Source organism: Poecilia reticulata, chromosome 9 (assembly GCF_904066995.2).
Source record: "Poecilia reticulata chromosome 9, P_reticulata-male-v2, whole genome shotgun sequence".
Classification (NCBI taxonomy): Eukaryota; Metazoa; Chordata; class Actinopteri; order Cyprinodontiformes; family Poeciliidae; genus Poecilia; species Poecilia reticulata.
In genome coordinates this window covers 3,972,006-3,984,411 of record NC_088838.1, presented here as the reverse complement: position 1 = coordinate 3,984,411, position 12,406 = coordinate 3,972,006, and the positions used below count along the sequence as shown (strand labels likewise).

At 39.2% G+C, this 12,406-nt stretch overlaps 1 protein-coding gene across 3 annotated transcripts in view; it reads left to right on the top strand.

Annotated features, from left to right (window-relative positions):
* nsmfb (NMDA receptor synaptonuclear signaling and neuronal migration factor b) overlaps positions 1–12,406 on the top strand; it is a 66,580-nt gene that overhangs the window by 39,938 nt on the left and 14,236 nt on the right. For all 3 annotated transcript variants that reach the window (XM_081611270.1, XM_081611269.1, XM_008417324.3), the window contains 6 exons: positions 3,386–3,513; positions 4,789–4,872; positions 5,681–5,714; positions 5,945–6,015; positions 7,119–7,198; positions 7,976–8,078. In XM_081611270.1, coding sequence (XP_081467396.1) covers positions 3,386–3,513; positions 4,789–4,872; positions 5,681–5,714; positions 5,945–6,015; positions 7,119–7,198; positions 7,976–8,078 — 500 coding nt within the window. The remainder of the gene's footprint in view (positions 1–3,385; positions 3,514–4,788; positions 4,873–5,680; positions 5,715–5,944; positions 6,016–7,118; positions 7,199–7,975; positions 8,079–12,406) is intronic.

The window sequence follows — 12,406 nt, the reverse complement described above, 5'->3', positions numbered from 1 at the left end:
TCAGAGGGCTAAACAAACAACCCTCAAAATTATTTAAGTCTTCTAGCTGCGATGTTGTTCTGTTCTCGCCGTTGAACCGCTGCTCCGCGCTACAGGTAGTAATATTTGACAGACGGAGCGCCACTTCTGCTCCACCTGGTAGTGACTCTCACACCGGACCTCTGCTTAAAGCTGCAGCATCTATCTTAAAAAAATACATTTTACATGCGTATTAAAACTTTTGCTGTCCTAACATGAGACAGATGATCTCTGAAAAAATAATCAATCTCCTCCCTGTTCTGCATAATTACTCCGCTCAGTCAGAAACAGCCAATCAGAACTAGCAGTAATCAGCTAGCCGCCATGCTATCAGGACGTTTTCATTCAGTAACTCTGGATTGTTTATTGTAATGGATCCTGTATTTGCCTTTGAATGTTAAGTTTTATACTTGAATTTTTTTTTGGCAATATTGAGAGGTTTTAGTTTGGCTCTTTGCATTATTTAACCTCTTCAGAGTCTCGATATGTTATCAGTCTTTTAAAGATACTATTATGGAAAGCAGTACAATTTGCACAATGCCTGTTTAGTTTTCTTCTTGGAAAAAGTTATTAAAAACAAGTTTTTGTCTAAATTAAGGTGAATGCATGGTTCCTTTTTCCACATAATGTAACCGTTAGTGTTTATGATAAAAAAAAATAAATAAATAATTATGTGATCGGTATCGGTGATTGGTATCAGTGATCGGCCCTCATGGGTGATCGGTATCGGCAGGAAAAAACCTGACCGGCACATCTCTACTATATAGAGACTTCAATCGATAGAACTGACTCTCAACTCAATGGAGGTGAATATTGAAATCAACACAAGTTCTGAAAGTGAACCGACCCTACCAATGTCTCATAACAACAAGCAACTTCTGAGCACCTCAGCAAGCAGCTCGCCCTCTGGAACTGTTTCAGAGCAAAGCCAAAAAATAAATCTCTGACAACATGGCTACCTGGACAATAGAGGGTGGCTAACTGAGCGGAGAGGTCCCCTGCTACTCCGAAGAAACACCAAACTGCTGGAACTGACATCATTCAACCTTTCTTCACTTCGGTACCAAGGTTTAATCAGCCATCTGGAGCCATAACACATCCCATCACGTCTCCAACTTGAAACCCACTAAACTCCCCTGGAGATTCACTCAAAAACATGTTTGCTGCTCTTTAGCAGAAACCTACAAACATCAACAAGACGTATGATCAGCACATCTGCCTCCAGAGTGACTTAAGAATCAAAATTTATTCCAAGTTCGTATTGTAGGTGATGAGGCACTGAATGGAATATATTATTTTTTGCAGGGCAAAGGTTGTCTGCATTCCAAATGACACAGTAACTGATAGGACAGAGAACATCCACCCATCAGTATAGTGAGAATCTACTCACGTTGAAGACAAAGATCTGAGCAAAGAGAAATCAGAAATTCTGAAAAATAACTTTCAGTATCTTATTAATATAAATGAAAAACTGAAAACTGTGTCTATCAGTGGACCGATACTGAAAGCTGGCCATGGAGATGAGAACTACAGCAGGTTGCTCATGATTAACAAATGGCTTATTAAAGAATTCTCTGCCAGCTCAGTGACCTTCATTTACTGAGCTGGAAGGTCTGGAAGAGTGATTTCTGAACAGAGTAACTCTCTGCAGGCGGGACAGAGTCGCGCTTAATCAAGTTGGAAAACGGCTTTTCACTGCTAATCTTTTCAATGCTGTTAACACAAGGCCTCTAACACAGGACAATAAAAACAACCAGAGTAGTGTCCTACAACAAGCATAAAACCAGCAAACCAAACAAACAAACTGATGTGGCTGGACAGGAAGTTGGTGAAGGTCCCTCTCCTTCAGACTGCTCATCGGAGCCCTGGCTCTCCGATGAGCCATCAGCACAGGATTCTTTATCAGGATTGTCTGTGAAAAGATGAAAAGATGGATCTCCTTCCAGTGGCAGAACAAGTCAGTGTCGGGCCGGGGGGCGGGGCTAATTACTGGGCCCTTGTATGTGTACAGCGGGTGTGCTCTTTCATGTATCTTCCGCGGGAGCGGGGGAGGAGGGACGAAGGTGGAAAGAAACGGAGGGACGGAGAGAAGGAACCTATCGGTTAATGTGTTTACCCAGAAAACACTTGGAGAACATATCGGCAAAACCATGACTGAAGCAATGACTGGGCAAGCCTACTATATAATTTACTGGGGGACCACCTCTTTATTATTCTACATACGTCTTACTCAACAGGAGAGGGCCAATTTTCTCTGGATGTAATCAGATGTTAAAATGAATTGAAACTCTTCCTCCCTCCCGGGCCCCCCGAAGGCCCAGGAGGGAGGGAAGGCCCCCCAGCACCCGCCATAGCTCCGCCCCTGTCTCCTTCACCTCCAACCTGAGATATTATTGTCGTCTGAAGAAATGCGCCACGCCCGATCAAAAGCAACCAATCAGAACCAAGAGGAGGGGCTTAAACACAGCCAATTAACCTTATGCTCAATGTGCAAATGGCTGGAAAAAATCTTATAGGTGCAGGAAAACCATTAATCTGCCATCATCAGTGGCAGAGCTAACTAGCCACCGATGCTATATCACAGTAGAGAGCCAGGGATCAGGAGGAGGTGCTAAGACCTTCCTCCTGGCTCTGATTGGTTGATTCTAGTTTGCGCTGGGAGTACCAGGATAAGTCTTTTATTTATTTTTCACAGACTATCAGTCTCATACCATTCTGTCACAACATGGTTAAAGTTACAATAAATATGCAAAAAATATATTTTTATAAAAGTTACTTAAAGGGAGATTGTTTTGCAGTTATCATTATCAATATTTGAAAATATTCTCAAAACAACAATATCATAATTTATCGCAATAATAGCAGGACAAATTAATGTCCAGCAAAATTGTGACAGGCCTATGCAACACCAGTAAATAAATAAATTTAATATTACTTAAGAGTTCAAGGGGCATCAATGATTTTGCAGGGCGCTGTATCCTGCAAACTGACCGTCATGCACACAAGTCAGCATGATCTCCCACAGAGCTGCAGACGCAGCGTAAACAGAGGAACTGACCAACACGCAGCGTCCTGTAGCTCTGTCTGTCAGCGCAGTCCGCCGCCCTCATCCTCAGAGACATCTCCGCCCTGCAGCCTGCCGACCGTCTGCCTGCTGCTTGGTGTCACGTCTGTTTGCGTGTGGCCGGGTGCAGAAGGAGACGCCAGCGTGTTGCTTTGTGTTGTCTGCCGTTTGATTTTAACTCATCTGTTCCTCCCCCACTGTGCTGGAAAAATCAAGTAACAGGTGCAACGCCTTTAAAGGGTTTACCCTTATCTCTGTGTGTGTGTTCTTTGAACTCGCCCTTTCTTCCTGTGTGCGAGTCAGGTGGCGAGCTTCAGACCTCCTCAGGGACTCTAGATGAAGGGCTTGATGAGGATGCTGACTGGGAGGAGGAGAGGAATCTGGAGAGGGCGGCCTGCGAAGGAGACGATTTCATCCCACCAAAAATCATGGTCAATAACCTTCCAGGTTTTCAAAAATATTCATCATGTTTTCCATTCAATGTCCTAAATCAGGAAGGTTTTAGGTTAGCAAACAGAGTAATTCAAAAAAAGTTACTCTTAAATTTACTTCGACCCAAAATAGTATTAAGATTTATGGAATGAATATAAAGTATTTGCCCCAGTTAAAAATCCCATCAGTTTTTGCATTATGTCATGCCCAAATGTCTAAGATCATCAAATCAGTATTAATAAAATGTAGAAGTGTGTGCTACTGCATATTTTGGTATTGATCCAGATCATGGCCAGTATCATTGATATCAATACTTTTTTATTTTGACATATATTAATACAAAAAGTCAGACGTTTGATATGTAATCAAACTTTTGACTTGTAGGTGTTTTTGTGATGTTATTTTGGGTTTATGTTTTGTTAAAACCCAGGACCAATTTAGATAAAGTTGATTTGTGTTTATAAAATAGCCTAATAACATATTAACATGATAAAACAGAGATGACTGAAAAACAATGTGAAAAACTATTTGTGTGCATTTTTCCTATGTTAGGTGTAAAATCATTGAGTGACTGGATCCATGAATTCTGCTCTCTACCCATCATTCCTCAGGGAAAATACCCCACAATGAGTTCTTGATCTTAAGTTCACATGATCTTTGAAATAAGCCAAAGTGATTGTTTTAGAGCGGTCTAGTCAAAGTACTGTCTCAAAATCTATCTATATGTTCAAATACTTTTCAGCAATTTCCCACATGGTGGAAAAAACAGCTGCAATGTTTATGAGGCAACTTATTTTCACAAATGGTCGGGTTTCCTGCTTTTGTATTCATCCTGGTTTTAATTGTCTGATTTTAAAATATATCTAACAACATGAGACTGTTAAGTATGACAACAAAATGAAAACAGACTAAATCTGTAAGGGGTCAAATATCTTTTCAGGGCTCTGTTCACATCAGGCACTAAACACATTTAAATAACTTCAAACAATTCCCATCAGTTATTTATTATTCAGGCCTATATGATTTTATATATTCACAGAATGTGCTCATATCAGCAAGTAGGGAGAGATGTTTATAGTGTTTTCTGAAGTATTTTGGCTGCTGCAACATACATGACTTTTGAATATTAACAAATCACATGCAAAGGGAAAGCATGGATTTACTTTCTGTTATCTAATTTTTTTAAATATCATATTTTGCTTTTTTTTCCCTTCTCAGCTTTGTGTCTGTATGCGACGCTACAGTTAATGGAAGTGTTTTGCATGAATCCACAGCTCATATCCTCCAAGGTACCGAAGGCTGAGTATGTTCCCAACATCATCCGCAGGGACGACCCCTCCATCATCCCTATCCTATATGTGAGTTTCAACTGTTGATGACAAATATGATATATTTTAAAATGAATCACATAATTGGTGTGAGAACACTGCATCATTGGAAAACAGTGAGTTATTTAAAAATGATCAGATTACAGTTACTTGATTGTGCTTTAGTACTAAATGCCTGAAAAATACATAGTGATCCTTAAATAGTGTTTTGAAAATCTTGAGATGAGGAAAGATTCAAAATAAAAATAAAAAAGTACAGTTTGAAGTTGGTTATGCTAAAACGAGACAGTTTTAAATTTAGCGGCATATCTTAATAGTAGTAGTAAAGAGTGATGAACACAGCAGGAAATAAATGATGAACTTGTTTTTTGTTTAACAGAGAGATTGTCTAAAATCAGTATTGCAGGATCAAAGCGTTACAAAAACCAGAGTCTGGAAATCTCAGATTAATCTGAAAATGAGATTAAAATCAAAAGAATGCATTTCAATGAGACGACTGCAAGCAAAAAAACAACAGGAAGTTGTTTAAGCACAAGTTTAACCCTTGTGCTTAAACTTACTATTTACCAGTTTTTACCAGTAAAAACTGGTCTATCCACTTTTCTTACAGTAATTAATTGTCAGCTGTTTTTCTTTTTTGTTGCCTATTTTTAATAAGTAATTCAAACTTCAAATAATGAATTAAACCTTACTTTTTCTGTTCTTCAAAAGCATGCCTGGTTGTATTTCAGATCTTTTTTTTTTTTTCAATGAACCAACATTTTTAAATTTACGAGTTGCTTAATTTTCCTTCCTTCCTGAACTCAATAGTAATACTGTGTGAATGTTCTGTTTATAGGACCATGAGCACGCCACCTTCGATGACATCCTTGGTAAGCGCTAATCTTTCCCTCTTTGAATAGTAATTGTGCTGAGGTGAAAATGGCTCGTGTTGTGAAGGTGGGGCTGGAATAAGTTTCAGCTGGCTGGAGTGCAGAGATGACTCATTGTTTTCTTGTGCTCTCGTGTTTGTGTGAGTCTCTTGAGGCACGGCCAATTTCTGTTTCTCACCATGAACACTGAGTGGGAAAAGTGACACCTCTTTTTCTCCTCCCCTCCCCAGAAGAGATAGAGAAGAAGCTGACAGCCTACAGGAAGGGCTGCCGGATCTGGAACATGCTTATTTTCTGCCAGGTGAGCGACAGATTGGAGGTATATGATTCCATAATAATATTACATCATGTTACACCTTATGGGAAGCCAACCCAGCATGCAGTGTAACTGATACCACATACTGTATGTAATTATATTTTCAATTTCAAATCTACATTAAAATATTTAAGCTACATTTAAATTTGTAGGTCAAACAAAGAAACATATTTTAGGTACAACTGTATTTTGAGGAGAACAAAAAGTATAGAGCAAACATAAACTGTAGATTAGGGAAAAAATTAAATGTGTGCATTGCTATGATTATTAAATAAGAACTAAAGTGTTTTGATACTTCACTAATTAAAATGTTTACTTTATCAATCAATCAACCAATTAATCGATCAAGTTTATTTGTACAGCATGTTTAAGCAAGGCTTAACATCATAAAAACACAAAAATAAAAGTAATAAAAACATCAATGCACATCATATATGTTTAGTCTTGACTTAAATGAACTCAGTTTTTCAACTGTTTTGCAGTTTTCTGGAAGTTTGTTACCTTCACTTTAATTAATGAAGCTAACTTTTTAGCTAGCACATCTATGATATTACAATGTCGTTCTCCACTACCTTTTTATTTGATACATGTTGCTGCTTGGTGGAGTCATCAGGAAACATGGACTAACGCTGATGACTCTGAGCTACCACCTCATTGTCTCGTGATCCCCCCCGGCCAATCAGTGCATTGCATTAAAATGTGTTGCTCAACTAGGACATAACAGAAGTTTTAATCATTGGATTCTTTCCTGGTGGTTCTTTTTGACTCTGAGAAACCTGCTGTCAAAATGTTTGATGCTTGATTTTATTTCCAGCCATTTAAACTCTTGTAATGCCCTGCTTTCTGATCTCCATAAGAAAAATCTGTCCAGCCTTTAACTGTTACAAAATTCTGCTGCTCTGCTGCAAATATGTAAAAAAAAAAACAACAAAAAAGCTTGTTAATAAAAGTTACATACTGTAGCTTTATGCCTTATGAGATTAATATGTGCCTTTATTCTTCTGCTAATGTAAAACTACAGTAGTAGGTTAAATCCAGAACTCTGACCCAGGCTGTTTTATTTGGTAAGTGGTGTGTTTCCTCCTCAGGGGGGTCCAGGACATCTCTACCTGCTGAAGAATAAAGTGGCCACCTTTGCCAAAGTGGAGAAGGAGGAAGACATGGTGCAGTAAGTCGTCTTCCCAGCTCCTGACATCAGTTACAGGATTAAAACATTCATGGAAGAAAAATAAACTGTCAACGTGAACACATTAGATTAATTAAAAAAGTTTAGCACGTTAATATTGTTACATAATGCAGATCAATCGCATTGCATTGTTTGACCTAAACGGATTTTGTTTTTGGTCGCTGGCATTCAGACTGGTGAGCTGAGCGGAAAATTTCACTTTAAAAAACACAGCAATGGACTTCTGGATAAAACCAATTAAGTATGTACTTATTGCAATGATGAATTATCTTTCCACCAAAACACAGCCAGTTTATAATTAATATTTCTAAATTACGTTTGAAACAAAATAACATATTTTTTTAACCATCCTGAATGTAAAAACCTGGAAATCTGAGATGTTTGGTTTGAGACTATGAAGGATTTTCTTTAACATTTTTAGGATGTGGGTTTTTTTACATTTAGTGATTATTCATAGTGCTATATGATTAATCTGAATAAATTTTTTGATTGACAATCCTACTTAGAATCTTTACATTGTGATGCAGAGAAGAAAGTAAAAGGGCAAAGAGTCTTATTGTTAGTCATCAGTCACACAGCTGGAGCTTCGGGTTTTAGTTTGGTCTATCACAGACAACCACAGAAAAATAAATCTGATGGGCATCAATACTTTTGAAAGAAACTGGAAATATTAAAACTGAAGAAGTAAAACCAAGTGTGACGTTTAGCTGGTTTTCATAACCGACTGCTCCTGTTGTCTCGTCTGGGTCATGTGATCAGGTTCTGGCGGCGCCTCAGCAGGCTGATGAGCAAACTGAACCCAGAGCCCAACCTCATCCACATCATGGGTTGTTATGTGCTGGGAAGCGCTAATGGAGAGAAGGTGAGTCCGAAGCCAGACGTCCACATCTTGTTCTGCTTCCTCTAAACGTCCACAGAGTGAGACGCTTTCTGCTGCCGTGTATAGATCAATCATTCAAGCCTTCAGCTCATGTCGTCCTCTCAAAACACTTTTTCTACTTGCATGGCAAAAGACTGTAAGTGTTGAGGATTTTTTTGTTGTTTTTTAATAAAATAAAATAAAACAGACAAGTATATAGATTCCAACATTAACAGCAGCTTGTATACAAGCTATAGTCCTGCTGTCAGGGTGGAGGTAGGAGGGTTTGCAAACTGTGGGTTCTGAGTGAAGAACAAGTTAACCGGCACCCACAGCGCTTCTTAAAGGAGAGGGAGCATCGGCTGTTCCACAGCCGCTATATTAAGCTGCATGCACACGCTCATGCTAGCTCTCGCTTTAATTACATGTTCACACATTTACTTTCACACTCACGCTCCTTCCCCAACTCTTCTCCCCCACAGAGACTGACACACTAACCATACAGAGACACTCATAATAACTTGCGCCTGAAATATGCCCACCCACCAGAAGCGGTCACATTTAGACCTGCTGCCCCATCCAGACATGCTACACTGCTGACACTACTGGCTCAAACACATGTTACTCTTCTGCCACCATCCAGAGTTGTTAATCAAAAGTGATGATGAATAGATGAAGAGTGAAGGCCTCTGGATGAATAACTGCATGTTTGTGTATGTCTTAGAAATGTTGTGATTGAGCATCAGAGGATGGAGGAATCAGAAAGAAGAGTTATGAACTACTTAACTAATTTCTCAAGCAAGCTTGCTTATTGTTGAAGTAGTCGGCCATTTTACAGGAGAGTTATGAGTTCAACACGATGGAATCCAACATGTTTTATGAAGTGTGTGATGCTGTGAGAGCTCTGCTGGAGCCAGCTGCACATTGTCTGAAAAAAACCAAACCATCATCCTCCTACCACTTCCTGTCATCTTTTTCGTCTTTTTTGCCAGCAGTAACATCCGGTTGTTGATCATGTGTGAAAAAAGTGTTTCCATTGCAGCAACTTGAAATACATCTATTTCGGCAAAAATCCATCTTAGACTAATTTCATTAACATGAAAATCCTCTCCACCTTTTTGCTTAATATTGACAGCCATTTTTTTTCTTTAAAAACATCATGATTTGTGGTTTTTAAGTTTTAGGTTTCATCCCATTCCTTTTTGTTTTTTTCTGGAACTTGCTGTTCATTCTTCTATGCTGGTTTATTCATTTTTCTTTTTGCTTTAGGATTTCATTCTCCTTGTTCAGTGCTATTGTTTTCATTTGGTTGGTAACTCCTCTCATAGTTCAGCTCTCTCTCAGCCTGTCAGTCTGCTTCCCTTCACAGCTGTTATCTATCTCCTTCACTCTCTTTCAGTTGTCTCCACTTCCCCCTCATTAGTCCTACTGGTCGCTCTATCAGCTCCACCTCTCCCTCAGTATCTAAGTTAATCTGTTCCTATTGTTCTTCATTGGCTCATCCCTTTATTATTCCCATCTTCATGCCCATTTATTTCCCCATTGTTCATTGATCTTCCTGTTCTCGATCTTCACTTCATGTCTTGTCCCTGTGATCAACGTTGCAAGTGTCCTTTTGTCTGTTCCTGTTAAAGAAGTCTCTTCTCTTTTATTCTCTGCTTGGATCCTCTAAAGTTAGATGCTGCACTTTAATAAAAGTCCTTTGTGTGTTCAACTTGTTCAGGCTCTCTGCAAAGAACGCAGGGCAGCCGCTCGCCGCTCGTGCAGTCAGTGTGACATTTAGCATTTCCTCTTTTGTGGTTTGGAACAAGTTGCGCAAGCAGGGCCACAAATAGGGAAGGGCTTATTCGCTGCATTTAACAATTTGTCCTCCCGCTGCTGCCTGTGTGTGTTCCTGGAGCCTCAGCTGGAGTGTTGCTAAGAATAGATTGACTGGCTGGCTACCTGCAGAAGGTACAGCATTATGTGTTGGTTCTACTCCAGTGACAGGATAAAGGATTCAGATTTAGATTTGATGAAATAAAAATCACACACACGCTTCCGTTGCAAAGACAAGATGAGGAATCTTGAGAGAGCAACACGAGGACATCTGAAAAACACCGGCTGGGAAGGCCAAGAATGCACTTTACCATAATGATTGCAATCAATTCAAGCATGGACGAACCTCTGAAACCTCTGAAACCTCTGAAACCGACCCATGATATCAGATATTATCAAGAGATTCTTTGAATAAAGCTGGAGTCAGTCTTGCTCTGGCATTTCCTGCTGCTCCTCTCTGACCTCTCCCTCCCCAGACCATTGTTACCGGAACATTCCTCACCTCCCAACACATCTTGACATTTAGGTGCCAGTTTATGTCTGGCCCCTGTCAACGTCTCTCATGTCTCACACCTGCCCATTTATCAGCAGAGGTTAACTTCTGTGGAGATAAAAGATGCCAGCTGTTGCAGCTGTCAGGGTTCATTTAGTAGATTTTTATGTATTAGAGGTGTGGTGAATCTTAGAGGAAATAAACTTTCTGAACAAATGACACAATCACGTAGAAACCTCGATTAATTAAATCACTCAGTAAGAACGACACAAAGTTTAGCATTCAGCCTACCTGAATAAAAGTAACACATTGAGTTTATTTTAAAAAAAACAACATTCATGCCTACATTTATTAACTTGTATTTTTGTTTCATTGCCAAGAAAATCAAGATTCAAAAGGGGGAAAGGAAAAAATCCCAACAAGTTTATCACACCAGCGGCTATGTGGAAACCAATATTTGACTCTAAAACATGAGAGACGCCGTGTTAGGAGCAGTGAGGTCGGATAAAGAAAAAGTTTGACAGACCACAGGAAGTGAATTTTTTATTAGTGTAAGCAGAGCATCAGCAAAACATTAGACTGTATAGTGTTGTTTCAATTTAAAGTCATGCTGGTGAAGAAAACAAACATTCGAGCTGTCAACGTTAAAGCGTTAGCCAGAAGATTTGAATGTATTAGTATTACATAATGTGGATGAACTGCATCACCTAATTTAATCAAAAACGCAACAGCAAAATTGAAAGTTTTCCACAAAAGTTGAATATTTTTCATCTTTCTTGTGTTGCGTTGCTTGTCTTCATCTGCACGTCCAGATGCAAGAGCTCAAAATTTCACATGCGCAACTTAAACAGCTGGATGAGGACAAGAGACTGTCGCCTCATCGCACAAGTTCCAATGGGAACCAGTGGAGAGGAATGTTTAGAAAATATAAACCATGTTTTTTTCTGTTTTCTCATAAAAAAATTAAGTAATGACTTTTTCACCATTTCTCAAATGTAAAGTTAGCACAGGTCATTTTTACCCTTCTCCAGTTTTACTAATCTAACCTCACAAAGCAAAAGCCTCTTGAGATGAAGCCTGCAGCATCATTTGGCTACTTGGTTCTGACTGTGTTTGCACAGCAGCTGGCGCTGTAGCAGAACCCCAGGGAACACAGGGGAAGACAGAGGGGAGGACAAGTGGAAACAAGTGGAGGACAAGTGGAAACTGGGCCAAAGGCTGAAGCATCATCAGATGTGACATGCAAAGTGTGAGACACACAGTGGATAGTGAAATAATATAGAAGGCAGATGAAATATTCTGCAGTATCCCTGGATTTAAATGTGGAATACATCATTTCTATGGATTTATGTCGAATCCAATTTTAAGAGTTGTGATGCATCACATTGTTTCATAAGTTGTTTCAGTTTGTCCTCAGATGGTCATTAAAAACTCCTTGAGACAAAAATGCCCAAACATTCATCTTTGGGATTCATGATGAGATGCTGTATTTACAGTTCTGATGCAGCTCCTCCATAGAGCCATGCTCACAAATCTTTAGGAGTTGGAACAGAGCAAAAATATTTATAATTCACAATTTATGTTGGGCCAAGTACCCAGCAGTCTTTAAATATTAAAAACAACAATAATATTGACAGTAATAAACCTGTACATAACATGCAAAAGTTTCAAATAAAGCTTCAGATCCAGTTTCAGCAGCATGTGGCTCACGTCTGAACTAGCTTTATTAATCCACACATCTGCACATGACTCTAACCCAACGCTGCATAACGTTACATGAGGTCACACACTTCCTTCCTTCCCTGATATCTGATGCTGCTCAGAGAGCAAAGGCAGATAGGATCATTTTAGAAACATTTGGTAGTCAGCCTGGCTATCTGCATTTCCTGTTTGATATGTACAAACAAGATATGCAGATACAAACATAAGCTGTTTGTATCTTTTTTGTTTGTTTACTTAAACTGAGTTATGATAACAGAGATACAAATCTACTGTTCTCATCCCAAAATTATCCTATTTT